The sequence below is a fragment of the Sceloporus undulatus genome, chromosome 5 (assembly GCF_019175285.1).
Source record: "Sceloporus undulatus isolate JIND9_A2432 ecotype Alabama chromosome 5, SceUnd_v1.1, whole genome shotgun sequence".
Taxonomy (NCBI): domain Eukaryota; kingdom Metazoa; phylum Chordata; class Lepidosauria; order Squamata; family Phrynosomatidae; genus Sceloporus; species Sceloporus undulatus.
Genome location: NC_056526.1, coordinates 107420554 through 107442857, shown reverse-complemented (window position 1 = coordinate 107442857; position 22304 = coordinate 107420554). Strand labels below are relative to the sequence as shown.

Here is a 22304-nt window from a genome sequence, read left to right as displayed (position 1 = left end):
TGCCAGTGTTAGTATTCAACAAGTTGTTGCTGCTTGAACCAATTAACACATGCTTGATGGGTATATAAATCTTCACTTATATTAAAGGGACTAATATTTATATTGCCCTACTTAAAAACAAATTTGTTGTGATCCTAAGGCCAGCAAGCCCAGCATAAGATTTACTTGGCAAGATTTATTCAGAGGGGCTTTGCCTTTGCTTTCCTCTAAGATGGAGGAGCCACTCAGAGGGTTCCAAAGCTGAGCAGGGACTCAACCCCTGATCTTGAGAGTCATAGTCCAGTCTTCAGTCCACTACCCCATATGGGCTCCCATATTTAAAAAAGAATACTGAGCATATTACATTGCCATAATTTATGTTTTTTAAAACCACTTTAAATTTTACATTAATCAGTATCTGGATGGGAAACTGCCTTGAAAAATCAAAGTCTAACATTCTTTTCCTAGAGTCATCAACCCATAAACAGAACCTATTTATCTTGCAAAAGCATGTCTAGAATACTGCAAGGAAAACAATTAAAGATGGTCTTTATGGTAAAAATATACTAGATCGAAAAGCACCACGTTGGAGCCAGATAGTCTTTCCTGATCAGCATCCTAAGAATAGGATGTTAGAGTTTTATTGTACATGGAGGCATAAAAGACAAGCAGACAATCTGAAGTATGTTCTACTTCATAAATTCTCTGTCTTGAAAAAGAATGGCTTAAAACAGAAGGAACAACATATATTGCAGCACTTGCACCTTTGGAATGTGTGTGTGTATTTACCCTTATTCATAGTTCCACCCTAGAAGGCAAGCCACACTCAGGAGTGCTTATGTTTTAATTTTCTTTCTATGCAAATATTTTGTAATAAATAGTTTTCATTTCAAGGTAAGGGTTAAAGAATGATTTAATTTAGAAGACTTCCAGAAATTTTCACAGAAAGATTCCAATATTGGATTTCTTAGGTTCTAAACTAAAAGGAACTATGGCCTGTTACAGACTGCCAAAATAAAGCTGCTTCGGGTCTCTTTGGAGGCATGCTATTTAAATGATGCATGGGTCCTAAGAGTCCAGAGGTCACGCCAAAGCCACACTCCATTCCTAAGCACTGGAGGGCAGCTTTGGTGCAGCTTCCAGATTCTTAGGATGCATGCATCATTTAAACAGCATACCTCCAAAGAGACCCGAAGCAGCTTTATTTTGGCAGTCTGTAACTGGCCCAAGTGTTCCCAGGAGTTCCATACCAGGGATAAGTCGGACTTCTGCTATTGTCAATATACACTCCCCTAATGCCCCAAATGGCCACTATATGTGCACTACAGCAACCAGTGAAGGTAGAATGGAAGATAGTTGAGCACTGTGACACACAGGGAAACAGAACTGACTGGTTGGATCTTCTATCATCTCCCAAACTAGAAGCACTTAAGGGTGAGAATGTGGCAAACCTATGACAAGAAGATCATGTAAGTTTTACTTAGAGCACTTTGATTTCTTGATTAAAACAGAGTCATTCCCATCCAAAGGTTTAAAACACACATTTTAAATATTTAATTTGCATATGCAAGTCCACCTGCCAAAGCATCTTTTCCAGAAAAACTCCAGAATGAAACTTTATTGGACCTCACATCTATGTCATGGCTTAGCTGCTGTTATGTAAAAAACATTAAACATTTCTCATGGGAATATCAGTGATTTTGTGCAACTGGAGCAGGTAATTGTCTAACAGAAGGGATATGAAGCCACCTGTTTACAGAACACATCTCAAAACTCTATTCTGAACAAACCAAGCCAAACAAAATTGTTATGACATTTCAACATACCTATGGTTAAGTATCCACAGGTTACAAGTCTTCTCTGCTGCTTCCTACTAACCTTTGTTTGTTTCCACTCTTGCTTGCTACTTTTGCTTTAAAATGCATGGCCAATTAATAACTGCTGTATGCATGTTGACTGCACACACAAGACTGTTGCTCTGCTCACATCTCTGGCTCAGAACCTATGATGTGTCCTTGGTTTTCAAAGCCTACCACCTGCGGCGAGAAGAAACAGATTGGTTCGACAAGCCCCGGGAGTCTCGTTTGGAGAATGGACATGGTTATGACAGAAGACTGCCAGACAAGCTAGCCCATTCAAGGCCACCAAGTCAGCATCAAGACCAAGTAAGAAGGATACATTTTTAACAAATTATTCTAAATTCTTTAAGAAAGTTTGTAATTTGTACCATCTCTTTTACGTCGCTATAAATGGAACCTACAGTTTATCAAACTGAGTGTGATAAGCAAAGGAAATTCAGCATCCCAATGCTAATACAAGAGCTCGTTGTAAAAGCAAAGGAAAATCTTACAGATTTTTCCAACATCTTTAGGGGCTGTTTTGAACACCTGCTATTACAGCAGGACCACATGAAACCATGTTGGTAGATGACCCAAAAATTAATTAAACAACTGATAATTTTCCGCCTTTCATTTGTCACATCTGACAGCTGGGAGAGTCTTCACACTCTGCCGAATAGTAAAGTCACTCCTAAGCCATGCAGCAGTGTTCACACACATTGTGGAATGTGATAGCATGTGGAAATCACTGTTGCCTTATGTCCAATTGGTTGAACACATGAATGCCATGCACCAACTACATAAGAACCCCAAATTGTTAATTGCAGTTAGTGCTTCACCAAACCCTTCTGAAGCTTGATTTTCACTGCCAGTTATTTTTTTGAAAATGCAAAAACTAGTAAGACCGCTCTTGGACAGCTCGTATTTGCTACCATTGTTTCCCCCAATCTTCTGATGCATTACAGGGAAAAGAGCATGTCACTTTTGTTAAGGTAAGTGGAAACAACCAAAAATAAAAAGGATTCACTTCCCAGGGTGGAAATACTCAGCACTATGTGGAATAACAATAATTTTAGAAGTGCCAATAAACCAATAGTGTTAATTAGAAGTGTGTCCAGGAAGGCTCGTTTATTTTTTGCCTTCTGTTTATGGCCTTGGTTAATGAATAGAGGACCTTTAAAATATTGCAAGAAGGGAAAAGCTCTAAATCCAGTGGTATTTTAGGTAACAATGGTCTGTTACAGACCACTGCTTTGTGGCAGTCTGCCGGCACTGCTGTTTGCTCCGTGAGGGAGCCGCAGCAGCCAAACCGTGCAGCTCCCGCACGGAGCAAAAAAGGAGCTTCTTCTCACATCGCAGTTATGACGCCACAAGGCGCCAATGGCGCCCTCACGACATCATAAGCGCTGCGCGACGTGCGGACGCAGAGCGTCCGCTACGTCAAGATGGCGGCGGCCGTGTGGAACGGCCGCCGCCATTTGTTACGGACAGAGTCCGTAACAGGAGTAGGGGCGTCTAGAAGAGATGCCTCTTTTTTAAACTGGGATGTCCTGGGGACGTCCCAAATGGCGGTATGTAACCCGCCAATGACTAGTCCCAACTAGCACAGACTTGTTGATTGAATAGGATTTACTCAAGGGTATCCTTACCATTTAGTCATTGGTTCAGTTTTAGTTCGGGTCTAGTTTGGACTAGCAAGTGGATTTAGGCAATAGATTTTGTAGAAATGACTTGTATGTGCAATATGTTACTTATACAGGGGAAGAGCTCACACAAGTATGTGTAGGAGCCGAATAGGCTGGTGAACTCCAACCTCTCAAGAATTATCAAACAGAATCAGGGACAATCTAAGGCTGTCACACCTTGTTATCCAAAGGTTTTGTTACAGATTTTCTTACAATGTCAGAGACTATTCTGGATATAATGATTAAGCCATAGATGAGATTTGCAAAAGGTTCTTCTGACATGCAGTATTAATCTGATGCTTTAAGGGGAACTATTGTCCTAAAATAAGGTTGCAGGTTGGATCTAGAATGTGGTCCTGTACCATTAATCCTGTACAGAGCATGGAGTAAAATGAGGTGCCATAAAGCTCCCTCAAGAGAGTCCTTTCTCACCTTCTAAACTCTAGTTTTCAGCCACAGCTGTTCCCTCCCAACACAGTTATTGCCTCACCAGTCATCTAGAAACAAAAACAGAGCTAGGCACTCCTTCACACCCATCTTTTCCCCACTCTCGGCCAGCAAGGCAGCAGCCACTGAATGGAGCTTTATGGTACCTCATCCTTCTCCAGGATTAAGGATTAGAGGTACAGGTGCCACATCCCAGATCCACTCTGGCAACTGTACCCTAAAATAATTAAATACAAGGAAGAGGAGAGTAAAAAGGCTTCATAGCTTACTGTGGCCACATCACCATCTTATCAACCACTTCCAGCCAACTAATAAATTCCACCCCATTTACTTCCACTTGACCCCACATTCAGTATGTGATAACCATGATCTGTCCTGCAAAAACTGTGCTGTTCAGTCAACATAAAAATCATCATCCACTCATGGACTTCACAAACAGAGGAAATTCTAGAGGAAAACAATTTTTACCAGGTCTTTTTTGTAGCATAATATCAACAAAACATAGACAGCATATTACCTTTTCTCCTCTAGAATTTATTTCTCACCAGGCAACTGGATTGCCATATGTCTTACTGCCATCACTATTTCCTACTTTAAAAAAAGAAGACTGATCAAGTTTTCTTCCTAGCCAGTCACAGAAAAAATATTAAATGCAGTACTCAGACTATACCAAAAGCAGAGTCAGTTAAGACAATAAGGGGAAATGTATTTCTTGCACTTAACACATTTTCGCTCCAGTGACAGATTTTCCTCGGCTATCAGACTTGCAAATTAAACTCATATTTACCTACCAATGACCAGTTGCAAGACAAAACATACTAAATGCAAAATGTATAGATGAAGAACAACACATGCTGTGGCAACTAAATGTCTTTCAGCACAAGGAGAAATTTTTGAGACTATATTTCATTTTCATGTGCTATCAAGGTTAAGATGATCAAGTCTGAAGGCACCAGCTAAAGTCTCAGTGACCATTTGTATTTCTCCATGTCTCCAGGCAAAAAAACATATCTCAGGGCAAATGAAACTCAAGGAGCTGAAAATTAGATTTTTGCATGGGACATGCCTTATTTAATACAGGGATGAGCAACCTTTCCTAGACCCCCTTTTCTGTCAAACAAGAAAGAAGAAGAAGGATGGATTGCCTCTTTCTAACATCTCCAGGAGTTGCAAGACACCTTTTAAATAGGTTGCACATCACCCTGCACTATTTAATTATTTTTTTTTACAAAAACACACACTTGTTTTACAAAAATAGAAGTGGACTTCCAGCATGCATTTTTGCAGTACATGCAGCACCTAGGAGGTTTCAAAGGCAGAAATTTCCAAAGGCACAGACCTCCACCCCTTCCAAGTTGGGGCTGGGGCTCTGCAGCCCTTATATATAATCAGTGCATCAAAAAGCTTTAAAAACAAGGCTCTGGGAAGACACATGCTATATGCCTACACTTGGGCTTACCATGGCATTGAAAACAAAGCAGTCCTTGGAGTGCCAGCATTATTACTCATACACCTTCTTGAGCTATAGACCCTGCCAACTACAGAGCAGGATCTGGGAAAGGGGGAAGCTGCCCATCAGTTGGCACTGAGCCTTCCACATGCCCCAGCAAGCAGGACAGAGTCTAGAAGAAATCTCCATGTGTTGTGTGCACTGTAAGTGAAAGGCATGCAGGATGTGAGACCTGGGACATATCTACATAGGATAATTCTACTAGTTTCCCTCTGCCTCATTGTGACCTTTCTACATGATGCAGGTGAAATCTTCAATCTCAGTGTATGTAAGGTCAGTTCCGCACTGAATCTGCCCTATTCCTGCCTAAATAGGATTTTTAAAACTCACTTTTTGCTCAGGATTTGCACCTTTTACTCTGGTCACAATGAGGCACCCAGTCCAACCATGTGATCCATGTTGGGAGACTCAGCTCTGACCTCATGGGGAACAACTTCTGCTGGTGGCAGTGGCACTAGGCAGCACTTCCATGTAGACAGCTGGCCAGCATCGCTATGATGTTCAGAGGTAACAACAGGACACCAGGGAAGCTCTGAGGCCAGAATACTCCAGGAGCAGCCTGGTGTATTCTAGTGTAGCCCTTTGACTACAATGACACTGAAATTAATGTAGTTTGAAGCCACTTAACTGCCATGTCTCCATCCTGCATAATTCTAGGATGTGTAGTTTTGTGAGGCACCAGCATTCTTTGGCAGAGAAAGCTAAAGACTTAGTAAAACTACAGATCACAAGTTTCCATAGGATGGAGCTAGCATTAAAAGTGGTATCAAATTCCATTATTTCTACAGTGTAGGCGCACATGTAGTGGGAATGGCAGGAACTGCACAGCTATTTGGGCAGATTTTTCTGCCTTCCTACCTATATTTTTCTCTATGGTTCTTAGTTGCCATATTATTTTGGTGGCCAGATTTTGCCCAAATCCTGAGCCCGTTTACCTGGTTGCTCTCATGCTTGTTTCTACAAACTGGTGACCCGGAAGCAGCTCTGGGCCATCTCCCAATATTCACCTGCCCTAGCTTACATCACAACCCCCCCCCCCCCCCCGTGCAATGCTGTCACATGGAATCTCAAGGAATGAGATGCTACTAAGCTGAGAACCTAAATGATGTGCTGATAATTTTGTTTGCCTTAAGTGTGTGTGTGAGAGAGAGAGAACATTCAAATATGCAATATTTTACCTACTGTTTGAAATAGAAAAAAACCTCAGGTGAATCATATCATAAGATTTTTCTGCAAATTTAAATGAGATCCATAAGACCATTGTTCTAAAGAGTCGTAAAGTAACTATAATTTGACTCAATTTGAATTCATAACTCCTATCTCAGTATAAAAATTCTGAGAAGCATGTGTATGTTTTCTTTAGCACCTTTATTGTTGTATTTATATACCAAATCCAGAGCCCGGTTTAGATCAGCCTGTTCCATCACTTTCCAGTAACAAAAACAATTTTTGCTGAATGCTGCTTAGCTAACAGCATTCACCAACCCAGATGTGCCCTGAAGCCACAATAAATATGCCATTCAGCAAACATCAGAACCATCAAATGACAAGCTACTGACTGCTGAAACCAAGAAACAGCTCCGCCAGCATCTTGTCTTCTTATATACTTTCCCCTTAAGCTGCTTAAACTAACAGATCCAACTTCCATTTGAACACAATCTGCAGTAGACACAGCGATGCACTGTAATTCATCTAACTGTCCTTCTCAGGGATTTCTGGAATGGGACATATAATCGTTTTTGGTGAGGAAGAACAATCGGACAGAATAAGTACAGCTCAGGCTAAAGAAGTAAGGCAGACTATCCCAAACTGCTGTTGTCTGTTTTTTTCTGCAGCTCTGCAAACGTTCCCAAAAGAATATGGTTGAGATGGGCAAAATTAGCATACAATACCTTGCTGATAAATTCCCATTATACCCTTCTGATTCTTAAGATTTGGGGGGCTACATGTGTACTTGAGTAGATATGGAACTTTTCAACCAAGCATATTTCCATTCCCATGGGAATCTGGGAGGTCATCGCATGAATTTTAAAATGAGCTCAAGGCTCCTGGGCTGCAGCCAGGATGTGGGATGGAGATGGGGATTATAGCATGCTAAATCACTGCCTAATCGCCAGCCGTCATCAGCCCAGGTCCAAGCCAGGTCCCAGCCATGCTCCGCCAGCACTTTTTCAAAGTCAGAAGCCTTCTGGCTTCTAAAAAGTACTGGTGGAGCATGGCTGGGACCTGGGCTGATGACGGCTGGCGATTAGGCAGCAATTTAACATGTGATAGTTCCTGCCTCCATTCTGCATCCCAGCTGCAGCCTGGGAGGCTTGAGCCAGTTTTAAAGTTCATGCAATAAGGTCCCCAGTGGGTTTCTGTCAATCTAGGAATATCCCCAGAATACATTCGGGATCTGTTACTTCCCATTGCTTTCAGTTCCATACCAGAAGTAATATAGGAAGTAGGATAATGTCATTTAGGATATTCCCCAGCCTGTACAGTGTATATATTCAAGTTTGTTTATTGGATTACAGCCTGCTGTTCTCCTGAAAATGGGACTCAAGACAATGCATAGTAATATTAAATAAATGAGAAGTACAATTAAAACCCAAAACAAGATCAATGATCAGAACAAATTGTGTTAGAAGTACAATTTAAAATCAATTAAAACAGTTTTAGATAGTCAGTAAGAATAGTGCCATCCCCAACTGATAGCAAAGACTCTCCTCAGCAGACAAAAGTCTGACTAAGTTGAAAAAAAATCTTTATCTGGGGATAGAAGAGTACCCTCTGGGAATGGCCACAAAAATCCCTCTCTCAAATCCCCAGCATCTGTACCTCTAAACGATGATGGAACTGAGAGAAAGACTTCCAGAAAATCACAAAACCCAGTCTAGCTCCTATCAGAGAATACAGTCCTTCGGATATCCTTCAGCCAAGTAATATAGAGCTAGTACTCTGAAATACCCTAATGGTACCAGATCTCACCTGATCCTGGAATCTAAGCAGGGTCAGCCTTGGTTATTTCTTGGGTAGGAGATCACCAACAAATGCCAGGTGCTGCAGGCTATATTTCAGAGGAAGGAACTGGCAAAATCACCTCTAAGTATTCCTAATAAAACCTTATGAAATTAATGGCGTCACCATGAATCAGCAGGTAACTTGAAGGTGTGCACACACACACACACACAAACACAGAGAGAAGTTGACATAGTACACACACACACACACTTTGAGCTGTGCCCAGAAACAGATTAGTAAAATAGTGAAATTGACATACTATATCCATTATAAAATCTTCATGGATGCTGAGACCACAAGGAACTCCATATTGCTGGTCCTTTGGTGTGTAAGTGGCATGTCAGCATGGAAGGTCAGGCCATGGCACAAGAATGACCGTGGATCTTGTTACATGTCACATAAATCAAAGTCTCTGGAAAAGGTGGCATTACTGCCATTTTGGTATACCAAAAAAATATTAGCATTAATAGAAAACCTAGAATAACCCAACAAAGTCTTTTGGCCTTGTTAAGTATTATCTATTTGTTTGTTTGTTTGTTTGTTTGTTTAAATCCCTGTGATATAATGATGGTGTTGATAATGCTTTCCCCTCACTATACTGAAGCCCTGTATCCACTAGATACCAGAACTTGGTGTAGAGTTCTATGAACAACTGAATTATTAATTCTGATATGGCACCCGAAGATGGGGATCTTCTTTTGGTTCATGTTGTGTCTTTTTCTATTGGCCTATGAATTTATTCACCAAATTCTTCCCTGAAGCAAACAATCTTCTGTCTGGTTGTGGCATGCCACATGTAATGCTGCATCTACAGAAAGAACAAAAAAAGTAATTATAGGCCCATTACATACAGGCATATAGTACGCGTAGAGCTCCACGCGTACGAAATGTTGGTGCCCTATATAGACAGGGGGCGCCATATTGACGTATCAGACGCATAGCGTCCGCACGTCATGCCCCGGATGTGACACCGCAAGTGCGCAAGTAGCGCCTCGTGGCATCCCATCCAGGGCACAAGAAGAAGCACCATTTTGGCACTTCTTCACTGCGTCCGGGAACCGCGCGGTTTGGCACGAGGCCGCCCATTTTGGGCTGTCTGTAACGTGTCATAGAGTCCAAACTAAATCAGGGACATCACATTCTTCTGTCAAACAAAAAACAAGAACAATGGATTGGCTCTTTCTAACATTGCCAGGAGTGGCAAGACACCTTTTAAATAGATTGCACATCACGCTGCACTGTTTAATTAAAAACAACACTTGTTTTACAAAACCAGAAGTGGACTCACAACTTGTATTTTTGCAGTATATGCAGCACCTAGAGGGTTTCAAAGGCAGAGATTTCCAAAGGCACCCCTTCCAGGTTGCGGCCAGGGCTCTGCAGCCCCCAAAGGAAAGGTATTTGTTGCCCTTATCTAGTGTCAGTGCATCAAAAAGCTTTAAAACGAGGCTCCAGGTGGAGAGATGCTGTCATAATAAACACATGTCCAAAGGTCATATCCCACACTTTGGCTACCAGGAAAAAAATCCGCATATTCCACACTCTGTATGCACATTGAATGCTTCCAGTATGCAAACATTTAACATTTCACCTATCATCGCTCTACTGTTGTAAGTGGACTGCAAAAGCACAATTGACTTTTTCCACTGGCACTGTTCATACAACACAGCATTCTGTATGTGTGTTTTCTATCCACACTACAGGGCTGTGCTGACTGCCCTAAGGAGTGGCCTGCAACCAACCCTTTTACAGCCAGATTGGAGCTGGAGCAACTAAATGCCAGGGCTCCAATCTGGCCTTTGCATGTCTCAAAAAGGAGCCACAAATGTGACTTTACAGTGCTCCTTCAGCACAGCATTTTGTGGATGATGCCCCATGCCATGTGGTGTGGCACGCAGTGTCACAGTGGCCTGGGGGCAGAGCCGGGGCATGCATTATGTAGACGCTATGCCCTGACCCTGCCCCCAACCCAGCCAAAGATGCCGGTGTAGACAGTCCCTAAGTTCTGTCCATAGTGCTGGGTGTAACATAGCCACACTAGGGTGCTATTCCGTGTATATCGATACCTCTTATAAACAGACTAACAAGCCTATCGTTTCTTGAACACTTTAAATTCCAACTTGGTTCTCAATTATTGGTCTTCCAACCCAACTGTCTTTTTTTTTTTACAAACAGACCCACAGACTCACCAAATCCCATTCACTATATACATGAAGTCTTTATCCATTCCAAGCACTAAACCAGATCTAATATTAGAAGGGATGACTATCAATATCACTTCTAAAATCAACCCATCAAGAAAAGGCTGCTGAATATGAAGTCTACCATTCATTCCTTACCTTTCATGATCAGCATAGCAGATGTTATGTCTGCCACTCTACCTTTCACATGAGATTAGTAAGGAAGTTTGGATCCCTCTCCTTATCTTAACTAGCAGCAGAAACTCTAGTGGAATAATGCATTGCTTTTCCCAAAGCTCTCTATTTTATTATTGGCATGAATGCATCATATGTACATTTCAGCTTCCCTTTCATTCCTGTCTGTTGCTAACAGAGATACAGCATTCTGAGGGGAAAAGAGGCCAGACTACTGATGCTTATATCTAAAGCAGGTGTGAGCACCTGTACTCCTTTCAGTGTTGCTGGACATCAGTGGAACTTTCATCAGCTCTAGCCAGGACATCTCTAACTCTCTCTGATGCACACATCCCTGTCACTGCCAATCCTGATTCTCACCAAGAACTGAGCAAGATTTTTTTACTGGGGTTTGCCCCCATTCCCTTTTGTCTTAAGTAATGACCCAATTTCTCACCTGACCATCCTTCTGAATGGTTCTAGCTGCATCAACTCAACAGAAGGAACATGAAGTAGCACCATCATTTGATTGTAGCTGTGACATTTAAAAAGCATTTTCCTATGAAGGGTATAAGAATCATAGAATCATAAAGTTGGAAGAGACCTAAAGGGCCATCCAGTCCAACACTCTGCCATGCAGATGCCCACAATCAAAGCACCCCCAACAAATAGAAATCCAACCACTGTTTAAAACTCTCCAAAGAAGAAGACTCCACCACAGTCTAATGTAGCATATGCCACTGTCACACAGGCCTTAATGCCAGGAAGTTCTTCTTAAAGCATTCTGCCTGTTAAACCACTCAGATTTCACTAAGGTTTTGCCTCTTTCCTTATCACTGCTAAGGGGTATTTGAACTATCATTTAGTACTCTGGAATCTCCCCTCTTTTATCAATGCTTTCAAGAGGACAGAAATGTTATCATGTACTAAAACTTCCAATTCAAAATTCTCCAAACTATGTGCTTTACTGTTTACTTCTACTCTCATGGGTAGAGAAACGTGCTTGCTTACGCTCTCTCTCTCTCTCTCTCTCTCACACACACACACACACACACACACACACACACACAAATTAATAACACAGAGTTCAGAAAATTATTTTTCAGATCTATGGAATAAGAGACTAAAGCAGTTCTGCCTTTTTTCTGGCCACTTTATCTTTGGGGTTAGGGGACTTTTCAGAATCAGTATTTGATATATTGTCATGGTTTGCAGAGCTTCAGATGCTTCAGACAAATATTTTGATTCCATAGAATGAGTGGGGAAGAAAAAAAGACTAATAATATTAAAAATACACAAATCTAGTACAAGTAAAACTTTGATTTTAAAAAAAAACTTTAAAAAATGAGAAATTACAATTTTAAAACTAAGAGTACTCCTCAGAACTTGTGCAGAAGTTTTACATAAATTTTAAACCTTGAGATGTAAACTGTGAAACCAATTCTCAACTGATCTGCAAACTTTGCAACATGAGGTTGTGTACCCAAGTGTCAAAATACATAAAAAAATAAAACTTGGTCATATCTAAAAGCTCATATAAAACCAATACTAGCTAAATAAAAGCAAATATAATAAAATAGGGTTGTGTACCCATGGGTAGCAAGACCATATACCACCCTGAAGACTTTCTTTAGAAAGGAGCAAAGAAAGGCGAATAGATCTCTCTTTTTTTTAATCTCCTGTGCAAGAACACATTAGTAATAAGAGCTGGTAGCTCTTTGTAGCCACATGGACCTACAAGAGACATGAGGAACAATTTTCCAGTTTGGAAGGGTTTTGTGGGCTAAGTTCCAGTAGTAGTTCAGACCAAGTTCAGAGTAGGGGGAATCCTCTATTTCATGCATTTCTTACCAATTTCCTAATTCCATTTAGCCTATTTCCTATCTATGGCACACACCTCAATTTCAAGCAGCAGCTTTCTTGTCTTAAAACTGCATCTCAGTTTAGTGCAAGGTATTTAAAGTTTATGTATCTTCTTATAAGTGGTAACAAATAACAACAGAAGATATTTGCAGCATATGGGGAACTCTCTCAGGCTGTATCTGTTCCACTGGCCTGTGGTTCTTCACCCCAACATACCAGATTAAAATATAGAACACCACTGTGTCTTCCTTTCAAGATAGCCAAGAGGGAGATTAATGACGTCTTGTAAATTATTGTGTTGTTGTTGTTGTTGTTGTTGTGCCCCTACAAGTCATTTCCAGCTTATGTTGATCCTATCACCAAGTTTTCTGGGACTGAGAAGACGTGACTCACCCAAAGTCAACCAGTGGGTTTCCATGGCTGAATGGGGGCATAGTCCAATGCTCAAAATATTACACCACAGTGGTTCTCACATCTTGTATTAGGGGAAACATTGACCTCACTTAAGTAGCACAGTCTTTTTATGCTACCATAGAAACCATCAAATGTAACACAGAACAAATTTTCATGCTAGAATTTACAGAGCTCTGGTGATCATGTCTTTAGCCTGTTAGGATAAAACTGATTGGATCTTTTTTTCACCCAAGTATAAATATACTAGCACAACATAACTTTTGTTTTCCAAGGGAGTGCTGCAATCACTTTTCTTACAGTCTTCCTACACTAAACATAACAAATCAGAAATATATTTCAAGTATGAAAACTGCAGCCAGTAAGTTCCACACAAGAGTCAAGACTTGTCTTCTACAGAAACTGAAGCTTCTTTCCTAAACACTGCTGATAGTACACATTTAGGCCACCAAGTATTTTATGCACACGCAAAGAAAGAGAAACACTTCAGGTTTAGAATTCACCCATATAATCCATGCTTGCATTCCAAATAAAGGTTGTGCCAAGGATTTAGCATAGAAAACTAAAAGGCCGAAGGTCAAAATTTCACCCAACCCACTCACACGAAAATAACTATAAATAAAGTCTTGGCTTTTAGAACTGATGGAAGCATTCTGTATATTGGGAGAGAACTTGCCAATGGACCAAAACCAGAGGGAATAAACCTAAGGAACAGGATTTTTGTGACATGGAGGCTGCAGTGGGAAAGGAAAGAAATGAAAGCTGAATTACAACCCCTGACACACACACACACACACACACACACACACACACACACACAGGATATATTATTAGATCTTGGTCCAAGATGAGGAAGACTGAAATATAACACTAAGCAGGCAGAGATTTAAATTTTATTCTTTCAAACAAAAATAAATAATTGTGCAGAAATGTTGTTTTCTGTGCAGAATTGCTTTTTTTTTGTGCACAGGAAAAATGTAATCTACACAGATAATATTGAAAATATTTTTCTTTATGCAGGAAATATGTTTTTCTACAGAAATGTATTTATTGCCATGATTTTCCCTCCACAGACTAAAAGTTGGGAAGATTGTCACGCATGTAGGTTTCACCTGGGGTTTTTTTTTAACGGTTTTTATGAATATTTTTTAATATTCCTTCTAGCCCTGATACAAAGCTGCTTAAATCTCATTACTTTCTATATGGCAGGATTGCTCTGCACTGCAGTAGAAAAACACAAGAATGTTCTTGCAGTTTTTCCTGTGTCTTAAAACAGCATGGAAGACCCGTACACCAAGTAAAAAGAAAATCCATGTCTTGTCATGCTATCATAAGATGCACAATTTTGCTGAGTTACAATTTTCTACACCATGTTTCTGGATACAGAAGTGATTGTGTAATGTAGGAACAGGATTTTATATTCTACATTTTCTCCATATATTCTCAGAGACTATGTAGGTTCGATTTATAATGCCATGCACATCTTAAGCACAGTTTCCAGCAGGCGATAAAAATAAAATTACGGATTACTAAGTATCAATAAACACTAAATCCTATGTTTATGACATTATTTATAACAATAGTTTATATGGATTGTAAAACACTGCAGATGGGAGTAGTAGAAATAAAATGGACTAAGATAAGTACCTACTATTGTCTTGGTGTGAATTCTCCTGAATAAATATTCATTACAGAAATAAATACCTCATACCCATACTTTAAAAAAAAAGACATAAGAATTAAACTACATTATAAATGTCAGTTTATGGATCCAAAACAGAATTGTTATAGAATGAATGACATTTAGCTTTCTCGGTGTTGTGAATTGAAGATTTTGCTTTTGGAAAATTATGTTTCCCCTATAAACACCAGATATAAAAAGATCAGTAGGAACGGACTGCAAAATCTTCCTGGAATGTTTTGGGAACCTTGCTATAGCAGGAAGCATGAAAAGGGGAGGTTATAATTCACCATGTGGTTAAAATCAGCCCACCCAAAGTAAATACTCTCTGTAAAATGAGATTTAGATGTTGGTAGAAGAATTTGCTTGTGATCTTTAATTAGACCCCCCTCAGGCTGCTGTTCAAACCATAGGGCCAAGGACATTAAAAAGAGATAGCAACTGTAATTACACATAGTTTGTCATGCTTCATCTAAGGTTTGGGGTTTTTTTCCACACATTATCACATTAGCTATCAAACTTCATGATAGGAGATTATCGCACATCTTCTTCTCCTGAACTTAGCACGGGTTTAAACCATTTAAAAATGGATGTTATCAGACTCCTCCATGCTGTGCTTGGAGGCATCAAGTACCCAATCCAGACTTCTCCCTGCCTTCATAAAGAATGTGACTTTCCATCTTTTGCAAAGTCTGGGAGAAGTCTGGATTGGGTATGTGATGCCTCCAAGGTGGGCACAGAGGCATGTGATAACATCTGTTTTTAAATGGTTTAAGCCCATGCCCAGCTCAGGAGAAACAGGTGTGCAATAATCTCCATAGTATTTCACAATGTACAAGAATTTTTAAAAAAAGAGCACAGGACAGTCCCTAGACTGTTTAAATAAATAATGTGTCTTGATGCCACCAAGGCTGTATTGTCTTAAATTGCAGTTTTCTTGATTTAAATGTAATTGCCATCACTGAGTGAAAGACACTATTGTAGGTGTGATGTTTTTGCAGTTTTGTCTGTCAGGTGCAGGTTGATGATGAACATCACAGAATTTCTCTGTGACCTTAAGGTATAGGAGTCATCTTTGAAAACAGAATTTTGACAGCATGGGCTTGACTCAGTTAAACAGATTCCAGATATACTTCTCCTAACTGAAAGGAATATGTTTCCTTAGCATGAAATAAGCAGAACTGAGGGTGCATCTACACTGCAGAATTAATAGGATTTGCAGTTTTGTGAAATATTTAGCCTTCACCATCAGAGAGCTCTTGTGCCACAACAAATTACAAATCCCAGGATTCCATAGGATAAACCCGTGACGGTTAAAGCGGTGTCAAACTGCATTAATTCTATAGTGTGGCAGCAGTCTGAGTAACAGCCAAGGGGCAAAACAGACTGCCCCAAAAGGGCAGATTGGGGCCACCTTAGTGCCGTGACAACCATACGTGTGAAGCCCCCAATCCAGCCCATCACCACTGTTCCCAGCTGACCTCTGAAAAGAAGTGTCTTTTCCCCACTCCTTTTCATGCTGACTCTTCTGAGTTGAGGCAGCATTGGGACAGTTTCTGGTTGCATTTGGGGTGTGCAGCATCTAAATGCCATGCCCTCAATGCAGCCCAATGACAGAACTGTTTCAGGTCCAAATCTATTAGATAGTTTACCAACCATCTCTACTACTGATTTGCTTCTAATCTTTAGTCCTGTAGTAACTTTTTTATTTCCTTACTTATAAATTGCTATAAATTTCTCAACTGATATAGATGAGATGGCATGGCATTTCCTCTGAGATGAATGAAACCTCACAATGGTAATTCTGACATCAAACTGGATAGAGTGATGACTAGAGGCTGTATGGCAAAGCCTGGAAATGTTACTTGTTTGCAAAGCTGATTCTAAGTATTATAGTCAAAAAAGTTCCCAACCTCATATACAATCCCTATTACAAACTTGTTTGTGTATTGTTATGTACACCATAATATATGATTAAATTTGCTTAACCAGAGTTGAGCATTTAGGAGTACTACAGGCTCACTGTACTGACTAGAAATATTTCAAGAAGAAACAGTCTTCCAGCACTATTCTAGAATCCTTTTGGATTCACTCACTGGAACTCATAGAATCATAGAATCGTAGAGTTGGAAGAGACCACAAGGGCCATCCAGTCCAACCCTCTGCTATGCAGGAACTCTCATTCAAACATCCTCGACAGATAGCCATCCAGCCTCTGCTTAAAGACCTCCAAGGAGGGAGACTCCACCACTCTCCAAGGCAGTGTGTTCCACTGTCAAACAGCCCTTACTGTCTATAAGTTCCTCTTAATGTTGAGGTTGAATCTCTTTTCCTAGAGCTTGCATCCATTGTTCCAGGTCCTGTTCTCTGGAGCAGCAGAAAACAAACTTGCTCCCTCCTCAACATGACATCCCTTCAAGTATTTAAACAGGGCTATCATATCACCTCTTAACCTTCTCTTCGCCAGACTAAACTTCCCCAGCTCCCTAAGTCATTCCTCATAGGGCATGGTTTCCAGACCTGTCACCATTTTAGTCACCCTCCTTTGGACATGTTCCAGTTTCTCAATGTCCTTTTTTAATTGTGGTGCCCAGAACTGTTTCTTATGCTTCACACAGTTTGTGGGGTAGACTCAAGGAAATAAAATTTTATGCCCAAACCAAGCTAGGTGTGGCAGCTGAAAAGGCCCTGTTCTACATCTTTGACTGCCTAGTCCCCAGAGAAAGCATGCCTTTTCAGAGGACATATGTGAAAAGGCAATTCCAAGTAGGAAGAGTCAGTCCTTCACATATCCTGCTTATAGGCTATTTTAACAGTCAACACCAGAACTCAGAGCTGAGTCCAAAAGCAAGTACTCAGCCAATGAAGATGATAAAGCAAAAATACTATATATATATATTTCTGTTATACAGACATAACAAAAAAAAACATTTAGAAAGAAAGAATTAAACAGTGGTCATAAAATGTCATGCATTTGAGTAAGACAGTCATTCAAGAAATGAGAAGAGTAGTCTGCCATATCACAATTGCTTGTAATTGGGTGATGAGAATTTGCTATGCCATTGGTCTCATGCACTTGATCAGGAAGATTATGAGACCAGCGCTTACCATGGTGTAAGCTCTGGTAAATTGCCTCTAAAACACTGAGTAGGTGCACATGTGTGAAAGCCTGGCACACTTCCTCAATGTCAGGGAATCGCCGGCTCCCCTCAGCATCACTGAATCGTTTGGGGAGAGGCAATTTCCTCTGAATGTAATGTTTCTGTTCAAAGGAAATTGCCCACGGTAAACACTGGTTTGATAATCTTTCAAGTTACTTGAAACACAATTGGGAGCCACTATGATACATCAATTGTCACTTTGTTGTAGTTATGCACAGTGGTATCGCTAGGGTTGTTGTTATCCAGTGTGGTCATTGACATGCTCCAATACCATACCATACAGAATCCTTAGTTATGTTTTTTGTACTAACGCTACTCATAAATCGTAATTCTCATATATCCCTGAATGTAATAACAATAGTTACAATATAAACAACTAGCAAAATTAAAACTATACCTTTAAATTACATATCGTATGTATTTACACCTACATTGTTTCATGTGACTGAAGTGAAAATTTGGTAAAAAATTTAATGTTTTTCAAAAAAAAAATTGAAAGAATAAAAAATCTTTTTTTAAAAAGATTTTTTTAATGTTATACTTAATTTTGTTTTTAAAAAGTGGGGGCTCTCTTTTCTCTTCCCACAGAGCCTCCCTCCACTCACACCATCTCTTCAACTTTTTAAAGGCATGCAGACAAATGCCACAGACCATTTCTGCCCAATGGCAGATGTTTGGAAAGCAGTGGTGTCACCCCTCTTAGGTTGCCACCTGGTGTGGTCCGCTCCCTTACAAAATTGAAAATGAAATCAAGAATTTGTGTGTAGGAGAAAGGGAGATTTGCAGGACTATTACGGTTACAAGATTTTTGTTTTACTTAAAAATATATATCATGTTTTATCTTTGATGAGCATTCACATTTTATATTCCTTAGATTAATGGGAAGCCTATCCAATACATCTTCCCTCATGCAAGGCTGAAACTGCCAAGGGACCCAAAGGATCACTCTGTTTCAGGTAAAGTAAATAGGCGCATCTGGTTTCATTATAATATTTATTGTATGACTTGCAAATGAAATAAAGGATGATAGGTTTGTCTCACGTGGTAAGAATTGTTGTTGATGTCAGGTAAGTAATAGTGTTCATTGGTATCAAAATATAATGATATTTATTAGATGCTACAGTTCTTAAAATAACAAAGCTAGTGTAAGAATGATGCTACAGAAGAAACAATTGTGAATATGTGAATAGTATATTTCTCTGCATTCTTTCTTTTAATTGATGCTGAAGCTCTAGGATTCTGAAGGAGTCTGGATGTTTTATTTCCATATTTCTCCTTTTTTCTGATAATGATATAAGAATCCTGGTATATTTAGTGCTTCATTCCTCTGCACACACATCTGGGGATAAGCCCTACAGAATTCAATGATAATCGTGCCATGTAAATATAGATATAATAAAAGTGCTGGATGATTTAGCAAAGCAAGGGAAACCATATGCATATCATAATTCACAGTTTATATTTTGTCAGATTCCTGATAGGGGAGGAAGATTCTGGAGGCTAAGCTGTGTTTTAAGAGGACATGCTTAGAGGGACAATGCCCCAGCAGTTCCATGCTTATAAGCTTATTGCGTGTCACTGAAGGAATGGGAACAGAAAAGAAAGAGAGGGGGACATGTATTACCACATGGGAGAATTCTGCTGATGCCATCAGGAATCCCAAACCATTCCCTAGCTGTTCCTGTTCTCCCATTTTTGAAGAACGGTTCAAAATCATCCTTCAGAATTGGCTGCCATGGAACGGCTTCGGCACTCCCAGAAGCATCGGCGGTGTTCTCCTGTGCAGTAACACACATTTCCCCCTGTTCCATTCCATCCCCATCCCTCCAAGTGCAGTGCAATATGCTTATTAGTTTCGCACTCTATATATGCCCTCTATCATTCCACTAGTATTGGAAAGATAACATACGTTTGGGAACTTTAAATTGGCTAGGCCTAAGGGGAAGCATCTTAACATATAGATCCCTTTTAGGCGTGCCTGACCTAATTTAAGTCAGTAAAATATATCTTCCAAATCTAACCTGAATTATGTTCTTCAAGTTTGTTTTCAGTTAGCAGGGGGTTACTCAAAATCTCTTCTACTGTGAGTGATGATTTTAAGAAAGAAGCACCACATAGATTTTCTGGGAAAGTGTTTGGGGCATAAATACGTTAGGAAGAGAGAGGCAGTGGTAACATTTCATATTCAACACTGTAATGCACAACACATGCTTAACAAAGGATGGAGCTGGCTGTGCTGGCTGCTGGCTGTATGTTCTAGCAAACAGGCTGTACCAGGTTTTCATAGCATACTGTCCCACTTTTCTTTTTCTCTTGAAAATAATATCAGTTTTGAATGAAATGTTTTGTTTTTCTTCTTCTCTGGCAGTGTGCACTATTTGTCTTGTACCAGAAGCATCTAGTTCCAGCATTCAAGGTTTTCTGACACTGCAATTGGGCTTTTCTTTTTTAAAAAAAAATGCTGCTATAGAAAATTACAATGGAGAATGTTAAAGCCTATTTCTGTGCAGAAGTAATTATTGTTGCCAGCTAGCACTTTCCTCCCAAGATTAAATGGAAGGTTCTATCATTTTCCCCTGCCTTATTATTAAATGTTGCTGTTTTCTCAAAATTTGGAGGCAGAAAACCCGTCATTTGTTCTTCTCAGCCCACCCACTCTATATTCTAGCACACTTGTCTCCTTTTTCTTTCTCTAAGATCTGAGCCAAGAACGGCCCAAAGAAATTTGGAAACTGACAGACAGCCATAGTTCATATGAGGCTGGAAAAAGTAGTGTTGCCTTCATTTTTTCCATATGAGAAAGAGCACATTTTCTGTCAGTGACATGTCCCAGGAAACATCAAATGCACATTTCTCACTTTAGTTTCTGGAACTATTTTTGATATGATGGAGTCACTGTTATTTTGTGACCCTATCACTATAACATCATCCATGCTACAACCCCCCCCCCCCCAAAAAAAAAAAACCAAAAACCACCTAAATAGATCATCCCCATTTGGAAGTTTTCTGGAGCTGGAGTGATGCTTAAAGGTAGCCTTTTGAAACATTAGTGCCCCAATAGAGTTAAGGTAGCTTCATGAAGCCTTTAATCAATGGTATTTGGAACAATATTTGGTTCTACCCTAATGTATGTTCCAGAACTCATATGCTATACAATTATCTTCTATTCAGCTGGGTTAAATCAAAACAGATACCCTACATCTCCATTCTTTTTTACTTGGGATGAGCACTGGGATGCATCACACTATTCCATAGGCTCGTCCACTACAGTAGGCCCTTCCTTATGCAATGGATCCATTCTGGTATGCCCTCTGATGTAAGGGAAATATTGTGTATGCTCATGCCCCATTGCAAACAATGTGCTCATGGCGTGCACCCCATTTCTTTGATTGCCACTCAGCTTCAGTGTATGCTTGAAGCTGTGTATGATGCACCCATGTACGATGGCCATACCACCCTGAACACGCCCGATCTCGTCTGATCTCAGAAGCTAAGCAGGGTTGGGCCTGGTTAGTACTTGGATGGGAGCATAGATTATTCTAAATATTTTAATACATAGACTGGTTGCCTATTTCTTTTGCCATTATGCTATTGCTATTGCTTGATGACTTTTCTGTGAACTTTCCCATTGTAGCTAGATGTTTTCCTTATAGCATCTTCCCATTGTATGCTGCTTATGGTTTTTGCCTGACTTCAGAAATCTTTGCCTCAAGTGTCATCTAAATATCACCTATGGGACATCAGTGACATCTGCTCAGAAACCCAGCTCTAAGGGCCATTGTTTCTTTGACTGAGTCAAACCTCCTGTGTCATGTTCTTCTTTTCCTACTGCCTTCAAATTTACTGAGTATTATCATATTATTATTATTATTATTATTATTATTAATAATAATAATAATAATATTTACTTGTATCCCACCTGTCTCTCAACCATGGCCAGATCTGACTTCTCCAGGAACAGGCACAGTTGCCGTACTAGCTTTAACTGTTCAAATGCACTCCTGGTCACTACTGAAACCTGAGCCTCTAGGCTCAGAGATGAATCCAGGAGTACCTCCAAATATGAACCTGAGTTTTCAGGGGGAGTGTATCCTCAACTAACCTATTTTCCAGTGAGTCATGTTGTTCAATGTCCAAAGCCTGATCACCCCAGTTCCATCATTTTGGCTTTTAGTAAGAGTTCAGGCTTGATTTGTTCTTAGACCCACTTATTTGTCTTTTCACTTTTTTTTTGTCTTGTGTTTTTAACCCTTGAAATTCCCAAATCTACTCCTCCATTTAGGTTAATCAGTGGAAATTGTAAATGAAAATGGATCTATAGGATAATAATAATAATAATAATAATAATAATAATAATAATAATAATAAT

General features: G+C 39.9%; 1 protein-coding gene across 5 annotated transcripts in view; it reads left to right on the top strand.

Annotated features, from left to right (window-relative positions):
* PCLO (piccolo presynaptic cytomatrix protein) overlaps nt 1-22304 on the top strand; it is a 293541-nt gene that overhangs the window by 177823 nt on the left and 93414 nt on the right. For all 5 annotated transcript variants that reach the window (XM_042469225.1, XM_042469224.1, XM_042469223.1 and 2 more), the window contains exons 8-9: nt 2008-2144; nt 18810-18891. In XM_042469225.1, coding sequence (XP_042325159.1) covers nt 2008-2144; nt 18810-18891 — 219 coding nt within the window. The remainder of the gene's footprint in view (nt 1-2007; nt 2145-18809; nt 18892-22304) is intronic.